Below are 23,271 nucleotides of genomic sequence, written 5' to 3'. Positions count from 1 at the left end.
AATGAGGGATTTTTAATCACTGCTATGTTGAAATTGTAACTAATATTGATACTGTTGTTGATAATATTCATTTTTGTTTCACTACCTTTGGATTGTTCTGTGTCATGTTTGTGTGTCCTCTCAATTGCTCTGTTTATTGAAGTGAAGTACATTTATATAGCGCTTTTTCTCAAGTGACTCAAAGCGCTTTACATAGTGAAACCCAATATCTAAGTTACATTCAAACCAGTGCGGGTGGCACTGGGAGCAGGTGGGTAAAGTGTCTTGCCCAAGGACACAACGGCAGTGACTAGGATGGCAGAAGCGGGGATCGAACCTGCAACCCTCAAGTTGCTGGCACGGCCGCTCTACCAACCGAGCTATACCTGCCGTTCTGAGTGTTGCTGGGTCGGGTTTGGTTTTGGAATTGGATTGCATTGTTATGGTATTGCTGTGTATTGTTTTGTTGGATTGATTAATTAAAAAAAAAAAAAAAAAAAAAATTTAAAAATAAATAAATAAAATAAATAAAAAGAGAATCGATTCTGAATCGCACAACATGAGAATCGCGAGTATTATTATTTTTTTAATATATATATATATATATATATATATATATATATATATATATATATATATATAGTAATTTCCGGACTATAAGCCGCACCTGACTATAAGCCGCACCAGCTAAATTTAGGGGAAAATACAGATTGCTCCATATATAAGCCGCACCTGACTATAAGCCGCAGGGTTTTGATGTGTAATTACCGTAGTATATAGGGGTTCCTGCTACCACGGAGGGGATTGTCGGGACAGAGATGACTGTTTGGGAACGCAAAGCGTCCCCTTTATTAACAATAAATCTTTCAATCATTCAATCAAACTTTCACATCTTTGACATGGCGAACAGCATTCGTGCAGAGTACAAATAATACAACGGTGCAAAGTAATACAAAGTGCACGCCTGTACGTTATCAAAATAACCAGCCTACCGGTATATGAAAAGTCAGTCTTTAATCATTGTGTCATCGTCTTCCTCCTGCGTACTAAAACCACCGAAATCCTCTTCGTCGGTGTCGGAGAAGAACAGGCCGTAAATAAGCCGCACCGTTGTATAAGCCGCAGGGACCAGAACGAGGGGAAAAAGTAGCGGCTTATAGTCCGGAAATTACGGTATATATATATATATATATATATATATATATATATATATATATATATATATATATATATATATATATATATATATATATATATATATATATATATATATATACATATACATATATATATATATATATATATATATATATACATATATATATATATATATATATATATATATATATATATAGAACTGTCTCAGAAAATTAGAATATTGTGATAAAGTTCTTTATTTTCTGTAATGCAATTTAAAAAAAACTAAAATGTCATACATTCTGGATTCATTACATATCAACTGAAATATTGCAAGCATTTTATTATTGTAATATTGCTGATTATGGCATACAGCTTAAGAAAACTCAAAAATCCCATCTCAAAAAATTAGAATATTTCCTCAGACCAAGTAAAAAGAAAAAGATTTATAACAGCATAACAAAATCAAACATTTGAAAATGTCAATTAATGCACTCAGTACTTGATTGGGAATCCTTTTGCACGGATTACTGCATCAGTGCGGCGTGGCATGGAGGCAATCAGCCTGTGGCATTGCTGAGGTGTTATGGATGCCCAGGATGCTTCAATAGCGGCCTTTAGCTCATTTGCATTATTGTGTCTGGTGTCTTTCAGCTTCTTCTTCACAATACCCCACAAATTCTCTATGGGGTTCAGGTCAGGGGAGTTGGCAGGCCAATCGAGGACATTAGTAATGCCAGGGTCAGGAAAATTAAATCATCATCTCCATAGAGCTTTTCAACAGATGGAAGCAGGTAGTGCTCTAAAATCTCTTGGTACACAGCTGCATTGACTCTGGACTTGATGAAACACAGTGGACCACCACCAGCAGCTGACATGGCTCCCAAAACCATTGCTGACTGTGGGAACTTCACACTGGATTTCTGGATTTTGCTCCTCTCCAGCCTTCCTCCAGACTCTAGCGCAGGGGTGGGCAATTAATTTTCACCGGGGGCCGCATAAGCAACCCGAGCACTGCTGGAGGGCCACACGACAATATTTCAATTAAATTGTGCTCAATATTATTTTTGATATACCGTAAGATAAATAATAATGATGATAATAATAATAATAATAATAATAATAATAATAATAATAATTTAATTTAACCTAACTTAACTTTATACAAAAGCAGATTACTTTTGATGGTCACTTTATCCTGCATTATCCAACATTTTTCCCCATCAGATTTGGACAACCATCTGTTAAAAATAGTTTTTAATCATATTTATTTTATATTGTTTTTTATATTGGTTTTATATGTAATTGTTTTTTCTTTTTATTCAGTCATTAGTGGAGCTAAGGATAATATTTGAATATTGTTTTTAATATTGTTGTGCAGCACTTTGGAAACATTTTGTTGTTTAAATGTGCTATATAAATAAAGTGGATTGGATTGTCACACCTGCCAGCTTGTCCCATTTCAGTCCTAACATGTCCAAACACGCATTTACCTATGTGAACAAGTCATTACCTGTGGTTGTCTCTTTAATTGACTGCATGGCTGCCAGCTACTTCGTGATTTGAAAGTCTGCAGTTATCCCACGTAAGAAGAAGAGCAGCTGGGCGGTGTCACATACATCACAGCTCTCATCCAAAGTTAGCGAAAAACAGTCCATGTCTCCGGGCATATCAGCGCAACAGAGTCCAATAAGCACTCCTTAATAAACTCTCCGTCAGAAAACGCCTTACTTTTTCTGGCGCTTTTGTGAGAAATGACGAAACTTGTCCTGACGGCTGCATCTCTGTGGGTGTGAAATATGGCAAAAAGTCCTTGTTGGGTTTGCAGTTTTACCATCAACGCATCGGCCTCCCTTGCGCACGCTTCATCAGACACATTCCGGTATTTTCCCTCGTGTTTCTTCGTGTAGTGGCGATTAAAATGATATTCTTTAAACACAGCAGGCTGTGTACCACAAATTAAGCACACGGCTTTACCTTTAATTTATGTAGAGAAATACTTGCCAGTCCATGTATTGTTGAAAACACGCCATTCGTCATCAACTTTTCTTTTTTTAGCGTCTCATCACTTGTCTCTATGCACCTTCACTCACAGGTTCCCCCCGGACATACGGCATAAATAACACATTTCAAAATAAAAACAGCACAGTTGTATTGCGCACACGACATAGATGTTTTTTAAACTTTATTTTGTAATTTGTGATTGCGCCGTTCAATTCACTCACAATCGCACACGCGCATACGTCCACACGGAAGTAATACAAATAACGCTTTTCAAAACAAAAGCAGCACCATTGTATTGCACACTTGACATAGATACTTTTTGAAATGTATTTTGTAATTTATGATTGGCCTCACGCGGGCCGGACAGGGATGCGCAAAGGGCCGGATGCGGCCCGCGGGCCGTACAATGCCCAGGTCTGCTCTAGCGCCTTGACTTCCAAATGAAATACAAAACTTGCTTTCGTCTGAAAACAGGACTCTGGACCACTCTGCAACTGTCCAGTGCTTCTTTTCCATAGCCCAAGTCAGAGGCTTCTAGAGATTTTAGAGCACTACATGCTTCCATCTGTTGAAAAGCTCTATGGAGATGATGATTTCATTTTCCAACATGATCTGGCACCTGCCCACAGTGCCAAAACCACCAGTAACTGGTGTACTGACCATGGCATTACTGTCCTCGATTGGCCAGCCAACTCCCCTGACCTGAACCCCATAGAGAATTTGTGGGGTATTGTGAAGAAGAAGCTGAAAGACACCAGACCCAATAATGCAAATGAGCTAAAGGCCGTTATTGAAGCATCCTGGGCATCCATAACCCCTCAGCAATGCCACAGGCTGATTACCTCCATGCCACGCCGCATTGATGCAGTAATCCGTGCAAAAGGATTCCCAACCAAGTACTGAGTGCATTAATTGACATTTTCAAATGTTTGATTTTGTTTTGCTGTTATAAATCTTTTTTTTTTACTTGGTCTGAGGAAATATTCTAATTTTTTGAGATAGGATTTTTGAGTTTTCTTAAGCTGTATACCATAATCAGCAGCAATATTAAAATAATAAAAGGCTTGCAATATTTCAGTTGATGTGTAATGAATCCAAAATGTATGACTTTTTTTTTTTTTTTTTTAATTGCATTACAGAAAATAAAGAACTTTATCACAATATTCTAATGTTCTGAGACAGTCCTGTATGAAGTGTTTTTTTTTAAATACAAGGTTTGTTCTTCTGTTGAATCATTGTAATGTGCTTAATGTCAATATGTTACTAACATTAATGTTATTTAGCTATATTTCATGTATTTGCTCATTCTATGCTAAGTAATTTTTGTTACTCTAAATGAATAATTTTTGGCTTCGAAAACAAACGAAACAAAGTTGCCTGAGATGTGCCAATACACTCTTTCAGTAGTTCAATGTGTGTATTATTAGATTTACAGTAGAAAAATTGTACACTGACTACTTACAAGTATATCCAAACTTACGTTCTATTGTAGTGTCCGTTAAGATATACTGTCATAAAATGCTTACTTAAATGTGACACACACAAACACGCCATAGTAAGTAATAACATATATTGTACATATTATTGTAAATTTATTCATAAACCCATCCATCCATTTTCTACCGCTTGTCCAACATGTTGATGAAATGCAAAATTTACATATACAAACTTTAGTGAAGTATGGCCAATTGCGTTTTAGAGTTGTTCCCAAACATGGCGCACTGTCGTCACGTGAGGGGTTTTTGACCAATCATTTAAGAGATTTTCTGGCCATACGCTCTGATTGGTCAAAAGCCCCTTTCGTGACTATAGGGCGCCATATTTGGGACCAAGTCTGAAACCGAGTTGTCCATACTCTCTCTATACACGACTATAGGCTACGTGAGGTAATGTGTACGATGTACATGGTACTGTACCTGTTTTGAAGCAGGTTTTAGGGGAGGAGAATGAAAACGATCAGATCCATCAAAGTTGCTCCTGTTATCCAAATAGCCTGCACACACCACTTTTAATCAACATGTTTCCAAACACAATCATTTTTATGACAACTGTTTAACATTTTATCAACTGTATTCTAGGGAAATAACGGGGATACCTCTACTGAAAGTAAATAACATGGATAAAGCTGACCTCTAGTGGCCATAGCAGCAAATGAAGGAGAAAAATAGCCCTGCTGAAAGTGGATAACATGTGAAAAAACTAATAAAATGTGTACATCTTCTTACCAGTGTGAACACTGAGTGGCAATGATCCGAAAGAAGTGGCGCCAGGAGGCAAACTTAGTTGGATGATAAAGACAACACACTTTATTCAACAATGACTGTGAGAAACCGTAGTAAGGAACATTGCAATGATGCCAAGGACTTTCTTACCTGTCTCCGTGGCGACTGGGCGGTGCAGGGCGGGGGTTCGGATTTTTATGGAGGAGGGGAAACGTGTTGTGTTTGCGTGCTGGAAGACAATATAAGTCTAAATAACTTTTGTGGTGCCCCTATGGGTTGTGGTCAAATGCTTTGGAATACATGCAATAGATACCCTCAAAGTTGAATAATAATGAGACAATTGTTTTGGCGTGGATGGGGTTTACATTGTCTTTTATGTTAAATATTTATATTGAGTGTAATTTCTAATATTTGAACTGTGCTGTGAAGCACTTTGTGGCTTTTGCCTGTGAAAGGTGCTATATAATTAAATGTTACTTACTTACAAATTGTGAATGAATCAATTAGTTTGAAAAATTGACAACACTTACCTTCATTGTGTGTCTGCGAGAAGGAAGAGGAGAAGATAAGATGCTTTTATCAGACAGAGAAATAAACATTTAAAAACCAAACCTACCTCTCTCATACCATCAAACCTGCAACACCAACAAAATATCTGATGATTAATATTATACTACAATTGGGATGAATTGATTTCTCATCACTTAGGAGGGAGGCTGACCTGTCGGGAGGAGGCCTGACAAAGGCGGACGAGGAAGCAGGATGAGGAGGAGGAGCAGGTTTGGACCTGGAGGGAGGATCCAGGACATCCGCATGGGGCCTAAAGACAAATACTCATTCTGATCTAATAACGACAGAGAGAATTGTATTCTCTGGGACTCCCACACATATGGTAAGTTAGAGATTTGGTCTAATACTTGCCAATAGTCCAGTTTTTGTTTTTGCAAAAGCTATAAATACAGTAAATAAAACGTATTTTGTGTGTGTGTGTGTTTGCATGTTACCTTCGAGACTGTGTAGCCGGCTGTAACAAATAGAAATGAAATGAAAATGGAAACACTTGATTAAAAAAAACTTTAAAATGACTGCTTTCAATTTTAACTGACATGTCGCTGCTAAAAAAGAGGATCAATGTGTTGTTATTTGGTCTAATTTACATTGCAGTGCACGTAGCGTTCGCCTGTTTCGCCAGTGGTGCGTTCAAAGTGTCTACGAATGTTGGAATTTCCTATTGGGAATGAGTAGCTGTGTCTACGCCTGTAGAGGTGATCAGCGGACTCCGTTTCTGGGCGGAGTCTTTCACTGGTGTATTAAAACGTTTTAATAAATGGTAATGTCATCGTTTCATAGGTTGTAGTGTAAAACATGTATATTAAATGACAAAATATACAAATATTAGGGTATTTTGTCTAAATACAGTACTCTAATCTCCTTCAGAAGTGACACACAGTCTGATGGTAACAAAAGAAAACAGCGCAAAGTCCGCACTCTCGCACCCAAACACAAGTTTTGCGCACAGTAATTTTTTTGCACCCAGCTAATGGTGCACACCCTCGCTGACGTCACATGACAACAGGCACCGCCTTTCAAAAAGGTACACAGTCACGCACTCTGATCTCATGAAACAGCTCATGCAGCGACTACTTATTGCTTCTGAATTTTTATTTCTTACTTCTGCTATGTTTCTCGTTTAAATGTGAATTTCATGTACAGTATACCAACTTTTGTATTTATGCACATATGGTGTTTAATTTACAGTTATTTTAAAAATGTTGGTCCCCCTCAGTTTAAAAAAAAACCTGGCTGCACCCCTGGATTTATGATAACCGTGATAAGTACATGCACTATCATGATTATCTTTCTTCACTGATTGGTTGGGAGGAAATCTTTATGAATCTTCTGCTGTGTAGTGGATTGTATGTGCGTGTGCGTGGCGTCCAAAATTACCAAAACATTTTTCCCAGCTATGCTAATAATATTTTCTCATTGAAATAATTAACTCTATATGGAAACTATAGTCAAATTGGCAATAAAACCATGTACTTTTACTCAACCAATCAGTGAATAAAGCTAATTACAAGGATTAAAAACGTTTTTTTTAAATATATTAAATAAAATAAGACACTACAAACCTACCCTCTCTTCTGTGTTGGGCCCTTTGAAGAAAAAAATTAGGATACATCTTTAACACAGTTTTAACTCAGTTAGTCTTACATGCAAGTACACAGGATATAAATGTAATTAATAAGGTAGAATTATTCTGGCGACAACATACCTCGAATGGGAGTCGAGCCATTTCCTGGTTTGTTACGACGCAAAATCTGCGGTGGTCCTGTCAGCACTTAACATAATTGAATCAGAGCATTAAAGGAGAACTGCACTTTTTTGTTAATTTTGCTTATTGTTCACAATTATTGTACACTGCTACAATAATTCACACATAAGATTCTACACCATTTTTCACCTATTCTTTATTATTTTTCTTACTCCGCCACTTTTTGGCTCAGCATAACTTCATCCCTGTTCATCCAATACACACAACGTTCCAACTTCTTTAATAACTTCCGTTATTTGGCTCCACCTATAAGGTTTGCTAGCCCTACACCTGTTAGCATTAAGCGTTAGCGGGCTAGCATTTTATCTAATTTTATCAGTGTTGGGACTAACGCGTTACTTTGTAACGCGTTAGGGACGGGGGGGGGGGGGGTTGTGTCTGTGTTTACTAGTGATGATCCGTTCGGATCAATTTCTTCGGTTTGGCACACACGTGATCCGCCGTTTGATATATGAAAAAAATAAAAATTTGTTCGCACGTTCAGTCCACACACAGCGTGGTCATGGCGAGCGGAGTAACGGAGGAGCTTGAACACCCCGCGCCATTTAATCGGTGTGTTTATAGGTGCAGACTCGGTTGTGCAAAACGAGGGTTTTAAACACATGCTGAACGTGCTTGAGCCACGTTACGACATCCCGTCGCGCACCCACTTCAGCGATAAGTTTGTGCCAGATCTTTATGACCAGGAGAAGAAAAAAGTTGTGGATGAACTATCCCGAGCATCATCTGTTGCGCTCATGACAGACTGGTGGACGTCCAGGGGAACTATGTGACGATAAGCGCTTACATAATCACAGCAGACTGGCAGATGAGAAGACACGCCCCCTCTACGAGAGTCACCTTGCGCAGGTACTGACACAAGCAGTGGAGGAATGGAAGATAAAGATATCCCAGTCACACGTGATAATGCCAAAAATCTAATAATTGCAGTGAATGAGGCAGGACTGGGACCACAGGTAGGTGCTTTGCACATGTAGTGAATTTGGCATCACAGAAGGGAATCTCAGTCAATAGGATGGGGCGCCTCCTTGGGAGGATCAGGAAGGAGGTTTCCTACTTCCACCCAAGCACAACAGCTGCTCATGTGCTTAAGACAAAGCAAGAAATGCTAAAGCTGCCTACTCATAAGCTCATACATGATGTCCCAACAAGGTGGAACTCCACTTATGATATGTTGGAGCAGCAGGCAGCTATATACTCTGCATTGACCCACAAGACCCTGAAGACAAATGTCAAAGACATCATCACCCTGTCTGATGATGATGTGAGAGTGGCAGAGGAGGTCCTCCAGGTGCTTAAACCCCTCAAAAGTGTTACATCTCTGCTGAGCACTGAAACTTCACCATCTGTGTCAATGACCGTGCCACTGAAAACAAGGATTCTACAATCCATGGCTCCAAGTGTGGAAGACAGCAGCATCACTCCAGATGTCAGGCTTTATTTCACTACCTATGTTTCAAGGAATATGATGTGCCTTCTTATGTTGCACTTTAAGTTGTTTTTTATTAATGGTCATTGGTCCAAGTTTAAAGAAAGGAGAAATACCTTTTTATGTTGCACTGTTTTTCATTAATTATGTTAAAAGGAAGATAAAAATGCATGTCAAGTTGATCAACAGATTGTATTATTCTCCAGTGCAATAACATTACTGAAATGAAGGCTAAAATGGCATTATTGGGAGCTTTAAAAAAGAAGAAGAAAAAAAGAAGTAACTAAATAGTTACTTTTCACAGTAATGCATTACTTTCTGGTGTAAGTAACTGAGTTAGTAACTGAGTTACTTTTGAAATAAAGTAACTAGTAATTGTAACTAGTTACTGGTTTTCAGTAACTAACTCAACACTGAATTTTATACATTTTAAGATAACATTCATGGATTTTGTTACTTGGTACCATTTTATGAGTATCCTAGCTGTTCCCCTGTTATCATGCTAATGTTGGCATGCTAACATTTTTTCCAGGCACTTAAGCTGACTTTGTACTTTTTAATCAAATAAACATGGATTTTGTTGCTTGTCGCCATCTTAGAAGTATGGTAGCTCTTCTGCTGTTAGCATGTTAACTTGGTATACCAACATTTCAGCTAATGTTATACATTTAGGTAGGCTGACCATATTCTGAAATCCCATTAGGTAGGCTGACCATATTCTGAAATCCCAAAAAGAGGACACATATATGCGTGCCAAGGCGGGCAGGGCAGCACGCCAAGGCCGGGACAGGTGAAAATTTGCCAATGATACTCGAACTTGCTTTATAAATAATATATTTTTTTAAATAAAGCATTTTTTCTCCTCTGTTGACAGCAGTGTTGGCGCTAGGAATTTTCAAAATGGGGTCCCACAGTAAATTTTTGGGGTCCCACTTTTTTGTAAGCGTTTTGAAAACAAATGACAAATGTATGCATTATCCTGTTATATCTCACATTCTATATTGTGTTTTGGAAAAAGGTTGTCATAAACGTTACTTAATTCATTAAAAAAGATAATACAAAAGAAAACAAATGTTGATTCCAATACATATGTAAATGTATTCAGTTATAAACATTCATTCACTTTCTTCTTTTCTTCATGGATCTAAACTTTACCACTGCTGCTAGATTTTTCTATGTTTTTATTTAATAAGTTGTAGGTGTATTTATTTCAGTATAAAAGTGTAAAAAGTGTTTTGCTTGGTTCATGAAATGATGATAATGGTGTGCCAGGGCATACATACATTTTATATTTAACGCTTAAATCCCTGGAGTCTACATCAACTTCGGATCTATTCCTCATTTCAAAATGTTTTAGTTTTTTTATGTTGTTTTTTTTGTGCCCTTTTTTGTCAAACAAAACTATGTTTTTTATGGCAAACACATAAAATATGCAAAATCTTCCACCAAAAATATTTTTCAAAGTGGAATACTTGATGTGAAGTAATCGGAACCTTTGATAGGTCAATAATTCATAATAACATTGATTTTGATTCAATATTATGTTTTGAGCAATGACAGTTTGAAAGAAAAAAAAACAGCTTTGTTTTATTAGTCAACATTGCAACTTTTTCTAAATTACATTTCACCTTTAAGCTTTTTTATTTCACTTTTGTTATGTTTTTGTTTATTTTAATAGTATTTTTAGAATGTGCCGTGGGCCTTTAAAACATTAGCTGTGGGCCACAAATGGTAAAAAAAAAAAATTAAATTTATAATCTGCGTCCTTTCTGATTTCAATGCGTTAAAAAGACACAAAAAGTGCGTTAACACCAACACTGCTTGACAGCATAACAAAATAAGTCACACTTATATTCTGTAACATTCACAGTTTTGGAAAAAAAGTGCAAAGGTAGAAATATTCAAAATAACCTCTTGTATATAATCTAAACATAAATAATGCCTCAAAAGAAGTTAATTAAATTTAAACAAAAAAACAGCAGACGAGCTCTCGCCCTGCACAGCTGTTTTGTGCTTTGTAGTGTCGATATGGGCTTGTAGATCGTTGGCCCCTTTATTTGCCACAGATACATACGTTCCTGCTTTGCACACAGTGCATTCTGCTTCCCATGTGTCACGGCCAGGACGAAAACACAAATAAATACTTTTCCCGCAAATAATCCGTGAAGTTGCATTTACATTTCGGCATTTCTTGTTCTCATGTCTGTCTCTCCACTCACTAGCTCTCTCGCTCTGTGTCTCTGCCCCTCCCTCACGAATGTTGCTACGTGCGCGCACCTTCAGTTTTTTTTTAACCCCTTCTTAACTTAACTCTGGACGTACATTGAAAATACACGCAACCCTAATTCAAAATGCCGGACATTTGAGGCATTTAAGAAACCCCACCCGGACACCCCGGACACCCTCGCAAAAGAGGACATGTCCGGGGAAAAGAGGACGTATGGTCAGCCTACATTTAGGGATAATAATCATGAAATCTGTTACTTTGTGTCCTCTTTGAAGTATGCTAACTCATCTAGCTATACCAACAGTTAGCATTTTAAGATTAATACTACATTTCAGTACAACTTCTGCTCTTCACCTTTCAAACCATTTTTTACTTATAAAGTATTTTAACCTTCAAACCATTTCTACAGTCCCCTAGCATATCAGTTCAGCATTCAAACCATTTCAACATTCAAACCATTCTTTCAATTAAACCATTTCACCATTTACACCATTTCAATATTCAAACCATTTCTACATTCAAACTATTCTTACATTCCTTCAGCAATGGAGCATTCACATGCAATTTCTACGTAAATTGGTCAGCTAGTTATTAAAGAGATGGCGACGGATGGAATTTTGTTTGAATGCATTCTAACTTGTAAATAAAAGTCTGCTTACAGTGGAGCCAATGGGAGCTCCTCTATTTCGCACATACAATCCAATAAATAACTATTCAAAAACCGCCAACAATACTCCATTTACATTTTGTGATTTGAATATTAACCAAATATTAGTGATATTGTTATTATAAGCGCTAATGCAAACATTATTTATAGCAGCGACGTGATCACTACCGTGTGTCCCAATATTTACATCATCAAAGGGTCTGCTGCTTCCTCGCTTCCTGGAAGTTTATTGTGGATCATAAACCATGCATTTTACCTGGACAGAAGAAGTCTGAGTAGGTATTCCAACAAGTTGGTACACTTTGACAGCCATTTAGGACCCAAAAAGACGCTTGGTCCCCCACCCCCACCACTTTTCTTTGTGAGGATTATGAGTCATTCTTCACTTAAATGGGAATATATGAACATCCCAGCAGTCGGCATCTTAATGAGAGCAGACGTTGCACAGTAAGTGAAGTTTTATTATGCATGTTGGCTCCCATGAAGTCTGCAGTGAGTAATAATCGGTGATAAAGAAAAAATAAGCAAACTTTGTGATGCGTTTTTTAAATTAATGAGCCGCTTAAAATGATCAAAGTATGTAAATATTAAATGTTATTATAAATGTGCCCGTTACTACATTACATATATACTTACATCATGTATAAAAAACCTCAAAGGAGGTGTTAGGATGTTTTTTTAAGGGCTTTATAGGCGGAATTGCATGGCTCCCATAGGCTCCATTGTAAGCGAACTTTTGATTGCATTTATTTAATATTTAGAATGCAAAAAAAAATACAATTTCGTCCATCATCATGTCTCTCATAATGATGGTAAAGGATAGGCAAAATTCCAAAAAAAGTGCAGTTCCCCTTTAAGACATTGAAGTGTTACAGCAAAGGAAGTAGTCTGACTCCAAATGTTACTCACACTTCCCTGATGGTTGACTAGCGCAGTGCGGGGAGGGATCTCTACTGGGCAACGACTCGCCTGGCTGCACAAACACAAAAAGTAACATATTAACTAGATTTGGGATCAGGCTTTGCTACACATCTTAAAACTCTGCCAACCATCCCTGAGTTTCATGATTCTGTTTGTCGTCAACATGGAAGCTGAGCTAGCAAGATGTTGCTTTTAAAATGTGAGTGAAATGTTAGCACTGTAGCTAACAAAGCGACGCTAGCGTGAATATTACTTTGTTGTATACGATGTATGGCATGGATTACATTGAACATGTGTAGAGTTGTGTTAGAGGGACTCACCATGCGGGGCGACAGCGGCGGGGGAGAGGCAGCCGGTGGGCGGAGACTAACGGCAGGTGGTGGGCCTCTTGTTGACACACATTTATCTGCAGAGGTCACCCGAATCGATCTCACATACATGTCATAACATTGCATTGATGACTTGAGGAAAACAATATCAAAGTGTTGGGTTACTATAAAAATTACAGTCAGATAACATCGCATCAAAGATGTCTGAGCTAACTCCTGCTCGTCCTTTGACAGCGATACTACTTTTAAATCCTACCGATGTAATCGTCCTCTCCGACAGGCACGGCGAGGCACAGCTTGTGACTCAGGTCCTCCGAGGGTTCCGATGGAGGAGGTTCGTAATTGTCAGCCCAGTTGTCGTTAGTCGCGTCGTCGTCGCTCTTATCGTTGCCGCTGTCTGGGTTCTCATAGTCATCATTGTACTCTTCGTCATCCTAATTAATCCCACACCCAGATAAAACGTTATTTAACAATGCAATGAGTTAATGTAAAAAAAAATCGACATCGTATCGTACTTACAAACTCGTCGTCATCCCAACCTTGGACATCGGGGGCTGTTGGAAAATAAACCAGTTTGTTAGCTAGAGGCATTTCTGCTTTGTACAATAGATGGCGTCGTAACTCTGCTTCATTACTAGGGCTGTGTCACGCCAAATTTCTTCCCCCTACAAACCCCCCCCATTTACTTCCGGGGTCATTTCCTCTTACGTCAGCACTTCGGCTTTGACTGCCCGTCGGATACTTGTTTTTTTTTTATTTTTTATAATATAGCGTTAACAAAACGTCTGTATTAATCGGACAAGTATTAATCGGACACATTAACTTGAGGATATTCCTGACTGCACATTTGACTCGTGGACATACACTACCGTTCTAAAGTTTGGGGTCACCCAAACAATTTTGTGGAATAGCCTTCATTTCTAAGAACAAGAATAGACTGTCGAGTTTCAGATGAAAGTTCTCTTTTTCTGGCCATTTTGAGCGTTTAATTGACCCCACAAATGTGATGCTCCAGAAACTCAATCTGCTCAAAGGAAGGTCAGTTTTCTAGCTTCTGTAACGAGCTAAACTGTTTTCAGATGTGTGAAACATGATTGCACAAGGGTTTTCTAATCATCAATTAGCCTTCTGAGCCAATGAGCAAACACATTGTACCATTAGAACACTGGAGTGATAGTTGCTGGAAATGGGCCTCTATACACCTATGTAGATATTGCACCAAAAACCAGACATTTGCAGCTAGAATAGTAATTTACCACATTAGCAATATATAGAGCAGGGGTCACCAACCTTTTTGAAACCAAGAGCTACTTCTTGGGTACTGATTAATGCGAAGGGCTACCAGTTTGATACACACTTAAATAAATTGCCAGAAATAGCCAATTTGCTCTATTTACCTTTAGCTCTATGTTATTATTAATAATGAATGATATTTACACTTAATTGAACGGTTTAAAAGAGGAGAAAACATGAAAATAATGACAATTAAATTTTGAAACATAGTTTATCTTCAATTTCGACTCTTTAAAATTCAAAATTCAACCGAAAAAAAGAAGAGAAAAACTTTTAAAAAATAATTTTTGGAACATCATTAGTAATTTTTCCTGATTAAGATTAATTTTAGAATTTTAATGACATGTTTTAAATAGGTTAAAATCCAATCTACACTTTGTTAGAATATATAACAAATTGGACCAAGCTATATTTCTAACAAAGACAAATCATTATTTCTTCTAGATTTTCCAAAACAAACATTTTAAAATAAATTCAAAAAACTTTGAAATAAGATTTAAATTTGATTCTACAGATTTTCTAGATTTGCCAGAATAATTTTTTTGAATTTTAATCATAATAAGTTTGAAGAAATATTTCACAAATATTCTTCGTCTAAAAAACAGAAGCTAAAATTAAGAATTAAATTAAAATGTATTTATTATTCTTTACAATAAATTTAAAAAAAAATGTACTTGAACATTGATTTAAATTGTCAGGAAAGAAAAGGAAGGAATTTAAAAGGTAAAAAGGTATATGTGTTTAAAAATCCTAAAATCATTTTTAAGGTTGTATTTTTTCTCTAAAATTGTCTTTCTGAAAGTTATAAGAAGCAAAGTAAAAAAAATTAATGAATTTATTTAAACAAGTGAAGACCAAGTCTTTAAAATATTTTCTTGGATTTTCAAATTCTATTTGAGTTTTGTCTCTCTTAGAATTAAAAATGCCGGGCAAAGCGAGACCAGCTAGCTAGTAAATAAATAAAATTTAAAAAATAGAGGCAGCTCACTGGTAAGTGCTGCTATTTGAGCTATTTTTAGAACAGGCCGGCGGGCTACTCATCTGGTCCTTACGGGCTACCTGGTGCCCGCGGGCACCGCGTTGGTGACCCCTGGTATAGAGTGTATTTCTTTAAAGTTAAGACTAGTTTAAAGTTATCTTCATTGAAAAGTACAGTGCTTTTCCTTCAAAAATAAGGAAATTTCAATGTGACCCCAAACTTTTGAACGGTAGTGTATGCGGAAATGAATAACAGTGTACAATAAGTTAATTCATTATCAATCAACATTATCAAACTTTATTCAAACTAAATGTATTCGTTAAATTCAGTTTTTTTTAGTTCTCTGTGAAAGTGAACTAAATTAAAATGACATTTATGTGAACTTCAATTTTTTTAGTTTCATTCGTTGTTTTTACGTCAGCACTCATGTTAATCGATTTCTTCAGATTCCAGCAGCTGTCAAAGACGAAGTATCCTTTCAGGGGTTTTGTAGGGGGAAGAAATTTGGCGTGACAACTGCACCATTTTGAGAAAAACTTCATTGCCATTTTTCTCTCCAAAATTGCGACTGCAATTCGATTTGCAAATTTTATATTTTATACATAAAAATGCAAAAATAACAAGTGAAGGAAGACGTTACTTTTAGACTGTCGATCAAGATATTATAATCTCTAGGTGCCACACATTAAAACAATGTGCAATAATTTACTTAAAAAAATATTTGTCTCTTTGCAGACAGACTCAGAGGTTTTGTTTACATCATGCTCTTAAACTCAATAAATAATCCATAAAAACTAAACAGTGTTTATAATGTAATGGGATCATAATATATATTATTAATCCAAGTATTCATTTAAAGGATAGCAATTTTTATTCCTCATTACTGTATAATTGTTAACCATTGTACTGTAATTTGAAGGTAAATAACTTTGTTATACTAAATAAACAAACAAAAAACTAAATGAACTGATTTCTGTAAGCAAAATTTTAACAAATAGATATTTAACATCTTAAAGTGCCTTTTTTTTCCCCAGTTAGAAAAATTAGGTTGGATGTCATTTTTTTGTTTATTGCTATCACGTCATCACAGCATTTTTGCTCATTCGTCCATGTAAATTGGCTCATATCGTTCATCTGATTGAAAAAAATATTCCCACAATGGGACATTTAGCTTTATAATCGTATTTCCCCCCCCCCCCTAATTTGTGTTACTTTGCGGAATTTCTCACTGGCAAGTCACAATGCTGTCTGTGAGTGTGTTGGTGGCGGTGCCCCACTCTAGTCTTTGCTAAAACAAAGTTTGTGAATGAGTAAAAAGAGGGTTCAGTCTGTTCAGGTAATTCTACTGTTAAAGAAACACGCTCAGAGTGTTGCACAAAGTAAGACGTCTTTCTTCCTGTTTGAAGCGAGAGACGAACTAACGAAAGGCTCAACAATTCTGATTGGCTAACATGTCTGTCAATCAAAGCCTCTTGTGGTTATTTACCGCACTAATTAAAACCTCAATGTCGATTCGATTTGATCCTCATATGCCAGGGATATTCAGCCCCTAATTGAATATCCAGAATTATGAAAAAGAGAGGACCTAAATGGAACTATTCAATGAGAATATCTGGGTAAATGTTCCATTATACTCTTATCAGTAATGGAGCAGGAAGGGTTTAGGAATACATTTGCAATAAACTTGCATGTAAAACCGCCTGTCATTTATTAATTTGAATTTTACATGCGCTTATTCAAGCAAAACAGGGCCACCTACAGATCGCGGGGCCCTATGCACACTGTGTATTTACCCGTCCACACACAAAACCCTGAGTTTTGAGTCACGGTCAATTTTGGAAATCGAACGATGATGTCATATAGTTTTGTTGCTGGCCCTCACAAGCCAACGCCACAGATACATTCTGGTCCTGCAGAAAACACGGACCATAAAATTTGGTAGGCACTTTCAAAAACATGTCTGTAAAAATTTAGCAATATTGGGTAAAAAAACAAAAACAAAACAAAAGGTCTTTGCAGGTTCAATTTAGCAACTAATTGTTCACAAGTCATTACCATTTGTCTAAAGCAGGGGCCTCAGACACGCGGCCCGCGGGCTAATTGCGGCCCGGGAGACGTTATTTTGAGGCCCGCACCTTAATATGAAAATGTAATGTTAGTGCGGCCCGCAAGTTTTATATGAATGGCGCTTGACAGCGTCATACTTGCCAACCCTCCCAAATTTCAGGGCAACCATTTTCTCGAATGTCTGCACGCAAACAACAATATTAAGGGCGTGCCGTGATGTCACTGCCTTTAGCGTCCTCTACAACCTGTACAAACAGCGTGCCAGCCCAGTCACATGTTGTATTTGGCTTCTATACCCACACGTAAGTGACTGCAAGACATACTTGATCAACAGCCACACAGGTCACACTGAGGGTGGCCGTATAAACAAGTTTAACACTGTTACAAATATGCGCCACACTGTGAACCCACACCAAACAAGAATGACAAAACACATTTCGGGAAAACATCCGCACCGTAACACAACATAAACACAACAGAACAGATACCCAGAATCCCATGCAACCCTAACTCTTCCGGGCTGCAATATACACCCCCGCTACCACCAAACCCCGCCCCCCCAACCCTGCGCCACCACACATCAGACCCCCCCCTCTGTATATTGCAACCCGGAAGAGTTAGGGCTGCAAGGTGTTCTGGGTATTTGTGCTGTTGTGTTTATGGTGTCTTACGGTGCGGATGTTCTCCCGAAATGAGTTTGTCATTCTTGTTCGGTGTGGGTTCACAGTGTGGCGCATATTTGTAACAGTGTTAAAGTTGTTTATACGGTCACCCTCAGTGTGACCTGTATGCCTGTTGATCAAGTATGTCTTGCAGTCACTTACGTGTGTCTGCAGAAGCCTCATACAACATGTGGCTGGGCCGGCACGCTGCTTGTATGGTGAAAGAGCGGACGCGACGACAGGTTGTAGAGGACGTTAAAGGCAGTGCTATTACGGCACGCCCTTAATATTATTGTCCGGGTGAAAATCCTGACAAATTCGGGGGAATGGTTGCCCCGGAAGATTGTCGGGAGGGGCACTGAAATTCGGGAGTCTCCCGGAAAAATCAGGAGGGTTGTCAAGTATGGGATAGCCATTCAAAGAAGGTGAATTCATTAAAAAGTGCATGTTAGATTTTTTTAAGAAATCTTTTCTTGCGGCCCAGCCTCACCCATTTTCTGCATCCAGTGGCCCCCAGGTAAATGGAGTTTGAGACCCCTGGTCTAAAGATTATACAACTTTGAGAATAATTTATGCTAGTATATTGTCAAAAGTACAGCCCATAGAGGGCATCCTAATGGGCTACAAAAAAAATGTCCTTCTTACCGGAGTGAACGTGGAGAGGCAGTGACCCAACTGAAGTGACACCAGGAGGCAAACTGTTGCTACAAAAAAAGACCACATCAAATGTCTGTATCTTAAAGAGGCACTGCACTTTTTGGGGAATTTTGCCCATCGTTCACAATCCTCATGAGAGACAACAAATACATATGTTTTGGGGAGGGTTTTTTGCATTCTAAGTTGCAATAATCGTCTCGTTCTAGGTGGCTGGCAATGCAGCTAATGGGAGCCATCAACTCTAAAAATGCATCCAAAAACCGCCAACAATACTTCATTTGCGACATTGTTATTCTAAGAGCAAACACTTACGTACTGTTTTTCTAGCGTAGTAACACTTCGCCTTGCAACGGCATGCTACGACATTAGCCGCAAGCTAGCTTCTGCATCAGCAGCTGAATGGCTTTTGAGTTTGTAATGCACAACACAATGCGATAAGACACCAATCTGTACTGACTGAAAAACATGAACAATCATATTAGAGTATCTGTAAAGTATTAGTTCACAATTCATGTTTTGTTTGTACACAGCTAACTTGACAGTGTATGTAGTTGTACTAACAAGCTAGATGTGCTGCATATATCATGATCAATATTATAGTGACTCACTTGATGGACAGTTGTTTCTTTGATCCAGCTGACCAGGGTTTTTTTTCCAGTTGATTTTGGGTATGCACTTAATTTCTGTTGGCATTGCTTGGCCACAGCTTCATATTTACACCGTGACCAAGTCATAAAATTACCAAAATACGGTAAATATTTTACATATTACATATTGTTATGAACATGTCTGTTATTTCATTACATATAGACTTGCAGTGTGTATGTAAAACATTGATGGCATGTTTTAAAGATGTTTTAGAGGGCTTTGAAGGCTACAATGGTGACTCCCATTAGCCGCATCTTGCAAACGTTTTGTTTTTGTCTTCAAAACCCTTAAAAATACAAAACAAGACTCATGCTTTCTTGTCTTCCATAAGGACTGTGTGAATGATAAGCAAAATTTTAAAAAAAAAAGTGCAGTTCCCCTTTAATTAAAGCATGGCCATGTTCTTGAGATCTGACTTTCTACCTTTGTTCGCAGCGGCTAGGCAGTGCAGGGCGGGAGGCCACATTTTTATGAAGGATTGGAAACATGTTGTGCTTTGGTACTGGAAGAACATATAAAATATTGTTTATATATATATATTTTTAAATAAAATCAACTAGCTTGGTTGGATTGAATGGAAAAGACGACTTCTTACCATCAATGTTTGCTTGCTGGAGGGAAAAGATAATAAAAAGCTTGTACTGGTCCTGATAAACATTTAAACTATTAAAAAAAATCTTACCTCCCTCATTCCGTCAAATCTAAATAATAAATAAATGAATAAATACAGGATTACATTAATACAATAAAATGAGACGAACGATAGTTACTCACCGGTTGGGAGAAGGTCTGACGGAGGAGTTGCTCCTTCCGATGGAGGCAGAGGAGGAAAAAGGAGAAGCAACAGGTTTGGACCTAGTGGGAGGATCTGATACATCCCCCTGAGGCCTGAAGAAAAACACACACAGTCAACCTTGTTTTTTTTATTTTTTATATTGGATATAGGGCTGTCAAAATTACGGTAACGCTTTAATGCGGATTAATCCATTAACAATATTAATCAGATTTAAAGTAGCACAAATGTGCAGTTGTTGCGGTACTGACAGGGTGCTGAATCAAACAAGTAATAGATGCTAAACAACACGTTGGCCTTCTTGATGGGAAATTGGAGTACAAAAATAAAATGATGACGTAACATTCGAGCCACAAGTATTGTGCACACTCTTTAAGAAGGAGTTTTCTTGTCACCAAAGGGCTTCCATCTTAAAATATCACATTAATAACACAAAATGAATAACAGGACCACAATAATGTGAATAAATATATTTATGTTAACATGAATATTTAATCATGATAAATCTAAATTAAGCCACAGCAAACGTCTGATTATTCCGAAAATGTAAATCGTTTGACAACCCAAATTATATTCATTATTAGTATATCATTTAGTGATTGTGTTTTTGTTAGTGCTGTCAAATTATTATTTTTTCTAAATTATATTAATGAATTTGGGTTAATCATGGTTAATCACAGGTTATCACTCGCTTGCATAATTTAAACTGACTTAAAAAAAGACCCCAGTATTTGGACACAAATGCAATTTTATTGTCACAATGTCATACAGGATTTTTTTTGTTTGTACTTGAATGCACGTCATTTATTTGCCCAAAACTTACAGTTTTATCGAAAGTCCTATCTGAGTATATCTTGAAGTGAAATTTCATTAGTTACTACAGTCGGAGTCTCCTCACTCATCTTTGCATTGTTGCATGCATTTACCTAATCTCTGACTTGATCATCTAACAATACGCGGTTAAGGTTAAAGGGCATCTGCACTTTTTTTGGAATTTTGCCTATTATTCACAATCATTATGAAAGACATGACGATTTATGGTTTTTTTGCATTCTAAATATAAATGCTTGTAAAACCCTTAAAAAAACATCCAAACACCTCCATTAAGGTTTTATATACATGATGTAAGTATATATGTAATGTATTAACAGCCATATGAATAATAATATTTAATATTTACGTGTTTTGAACATTTTAAGCATACGCGGCGCATTAATTTTAAAAAACGCATCACAAAGTTTGCTTTTTTCCCCCCCTTCATCACGGATTATAACTCACCGCAGACTTCATGAGAACCAACAAACATAATAAAACATCACTTACCCAGCAAGGTCTGCTGTCACAAGGATGCCGACTGCTGGGATGTTCATATATTCCCATTTAGATGAAGAAAGGGGGGCAGGAGGACCTAGCGTCTTTTACGTGTCGTTCTGGCCATTTTCGGGTCCTTAATGGCTGTCAAATTGTACCAACTTGTCAGAATACCTACTCAGACTTCTCCTGTCCAGGTGCGATGCATGATTTAGGATCTACAATAGACTTACAGGGAGCAAGGAAGCGAGGACCAGACCACTTGATGATGTAGACATAGGGACACACGGTAGTGATCATGGCACCACTATAAACAGTTTGTCTGTGTTAGCGATAATAATAACAATATCACTAATACTTGGTTGATATTCAAGTCATGAAATGTAAATAGAGTATTGTTGGTGGATATTTATTGGATTTTATTGGCGAAAAAGTGGAACTCCCATTTGCTCTGCTGTAAGGGGCCTTTTATTTAGGTTTAGTTATCATTTAGAATGCATTTAAAAAAAAAAATCCATCGTCATGTCTTTCAGAATGAAAGGCAAAATCCCCCAAAAAGTGCAGTTCCCCTTTAAGAAGCAATAACGGTCAAAATAAATTGCGATAATTTTTTTTGTCATTAATCACATGAGTTAACTGGTTATTTTTGACAGCCCTACTATTTTTGCATACAGTATGTGGGTGCTTACCTCCGAGAGGGTATGCCTGGCTGTAAATACAGGCAGAAAAATTAACAAACCATCAAAAATCTCCTGATACAATAGGCAATTACTATATTAGGTAATATAAAAAGAAAGGGCAAAAAAAAACATGATAATGTGCTTTTATGTGCAAGCATTTAACACAAATTCACTCACCCTCTCTGCACCATTGGGACCTGTGAAGACAGAATTAAGTCTAGATTAATTGCAATAACCAAGCATAAGTGCTGAAATCGAGTATTATAGGGTCCTTGAACGCATCACGTGTTGATGAAGGGTTCGTACCTCGATTGGGAGACGAATTCCGTCCCGGTTTTTTGCAACGGAAGATCTTTGGTGGTTCTGGGAGCACTAAATCATCAACATGTCAGAATAATAAAGACACTGAGTTAGACAGCAAAGTTTAGTCAAATGACCAGAAAACAGCCTACTGTCTGAACTAAAAACATTTGTGTAACATTCTCAATGACATCCTTTAGAGCAGTGGTACCCAACCACCGGTCCGGGGACCGGTACCGGTCCATGACGCATTTGCTACCGGGCTGCACAGAAAAATTAATTAATTTATAAACTACCACATTTTCTCTGACTTAACTTTCACCTGTCCCACTAAACACACCAATAAGCTTGTTAATAGATGTATATTACAACTCCTTTGTTATAGTACATGGGACTAAAATGTTAATGTGCCAGATTGTAGTCAAAGGCTAATTTCCATCTGCAGTGCCCTGCAGGGTAATTGTATATAGCTGGGTCTCTTAACCTTTTTGACCTCGGAACACAACTTTTCCACTAAAGAGGACCCCGCGGACCACTCCAATATTAACACTGAATTAGTAATCTTACTCTTGATTTTGATCATATTCAATAAATATATCTAAGCTACTTATAGTTTACTACCTTGTCAAAT

At 37.5% G+C, this 23,271-nt stretch overlaps 1 protein-coding gene across 1 annotated transcript in view; it reads right to left on the bottom strand.

The window, feature by feature from the left end:
- Positions 1 to 23,271, bottom strand: part of lcp2a (lymphocyte cytosolic protein 2a) — a 34,934-nt gene that overhangs the window by 2,691 nt on the left and 8,972 nt on the right. Inside the window, exons 10-30 of the mRNA XM_062046680.1 lie at positions 22,647 to 22,712; positions 22,518 to 22,537; positions 22,350 to 22,369; positions 20,331 to 20,444; positions 20,239 to 20,257; positions 20,152 to 20,167; positions 19,980 to 20,058; positions 18,897 to 18,955; positions 13,770 to 13,804; positions 13,507 to 13,684; positions 13,242 to 13,327; positions 12,910 to 12,973; positions 7,618 to 7,683; positions 7,479 to 7,498; positions 6,347 to 6,366; positions 6,064 to 6,162; positions 5,959 to 5,977; positions 5,824 to 5,885; positions 5,493 to 5,597; positions 5,346 to 5,398; positions 5,037 to 5,113 (exon numbers count right to left, since the gene is read on the bottom strand). Of these exons, the coding sequence (XP_061902664.1) occupies positions 5,037 to 5,113; positions 5,346 to 5,398; positions 5,493 to 5,597; positions 5,824 to 5,885; positions 5,959 to 5,977; positions 6,064 to 6,162; positions 6,347 to 6,366; positions 7,479 to 7,498; positions 7,618 to 7,683; positions 12,910 to 12,973; positions 13,242 to 13,327; positions 13,507 to 13,684; positions 13,770 to 13,804; positions 18,897 to 18,955; positions 19,980 to 20,058; positions 20,152 to 20,167; positions 20,239 to 20,257; positions 20,331 to 20,444; positions 22,350 to 22,369; positions 22,518 to 22,537; positions 22,647 to 22,712 (1,277 nt within the window). The remainder of the gene's footprint in view (positions 1 to 5,036; positions 5,114 to 5,345; positions 5,399 to 5,492; positions 5,598 to 5,823; positions 5,886 to 5,958; positions 5,978 to 6,063; positions 6,163 to 6,346; positions 6,367 to 7,478; positions 7,499 to 7,617; positions 7,684 to 12,909; positions 12,974 to 13,241; positions 13,328 to 13,506; positions 13,685 to 13,769; positions 13,805 to 18,896; positions 18,956 to 19,979; positions 20,059 to 20,151; positions 20,168 to 20,238; positions 20,258 to 20,330; positions 20,445 to 22,349; positions 22,370 to 22,517; positions 22,538 to 22,646; positions 22,713 to 23,271) is intronic.

This window comes from Entelurus aequoreus, linkage group LG05 (assembly GCF_033978785.1).
Source record: "Entelurus aequoreus isolate RoL-2023_Sb linkage group LG05, RoL_Eaeq_v1.1, whole genome shotgun sequence".
Classification (NCBI taxonomy): Eukaryota; Metazoa; Chordata; class Actinopteri; order Syngnathiformes; family Syngnathidae; genus Entelurus; species Entelurus aequoreus.
This window is presented reverse-complemented; position numbering and strand designations above follow the sequence as displayed.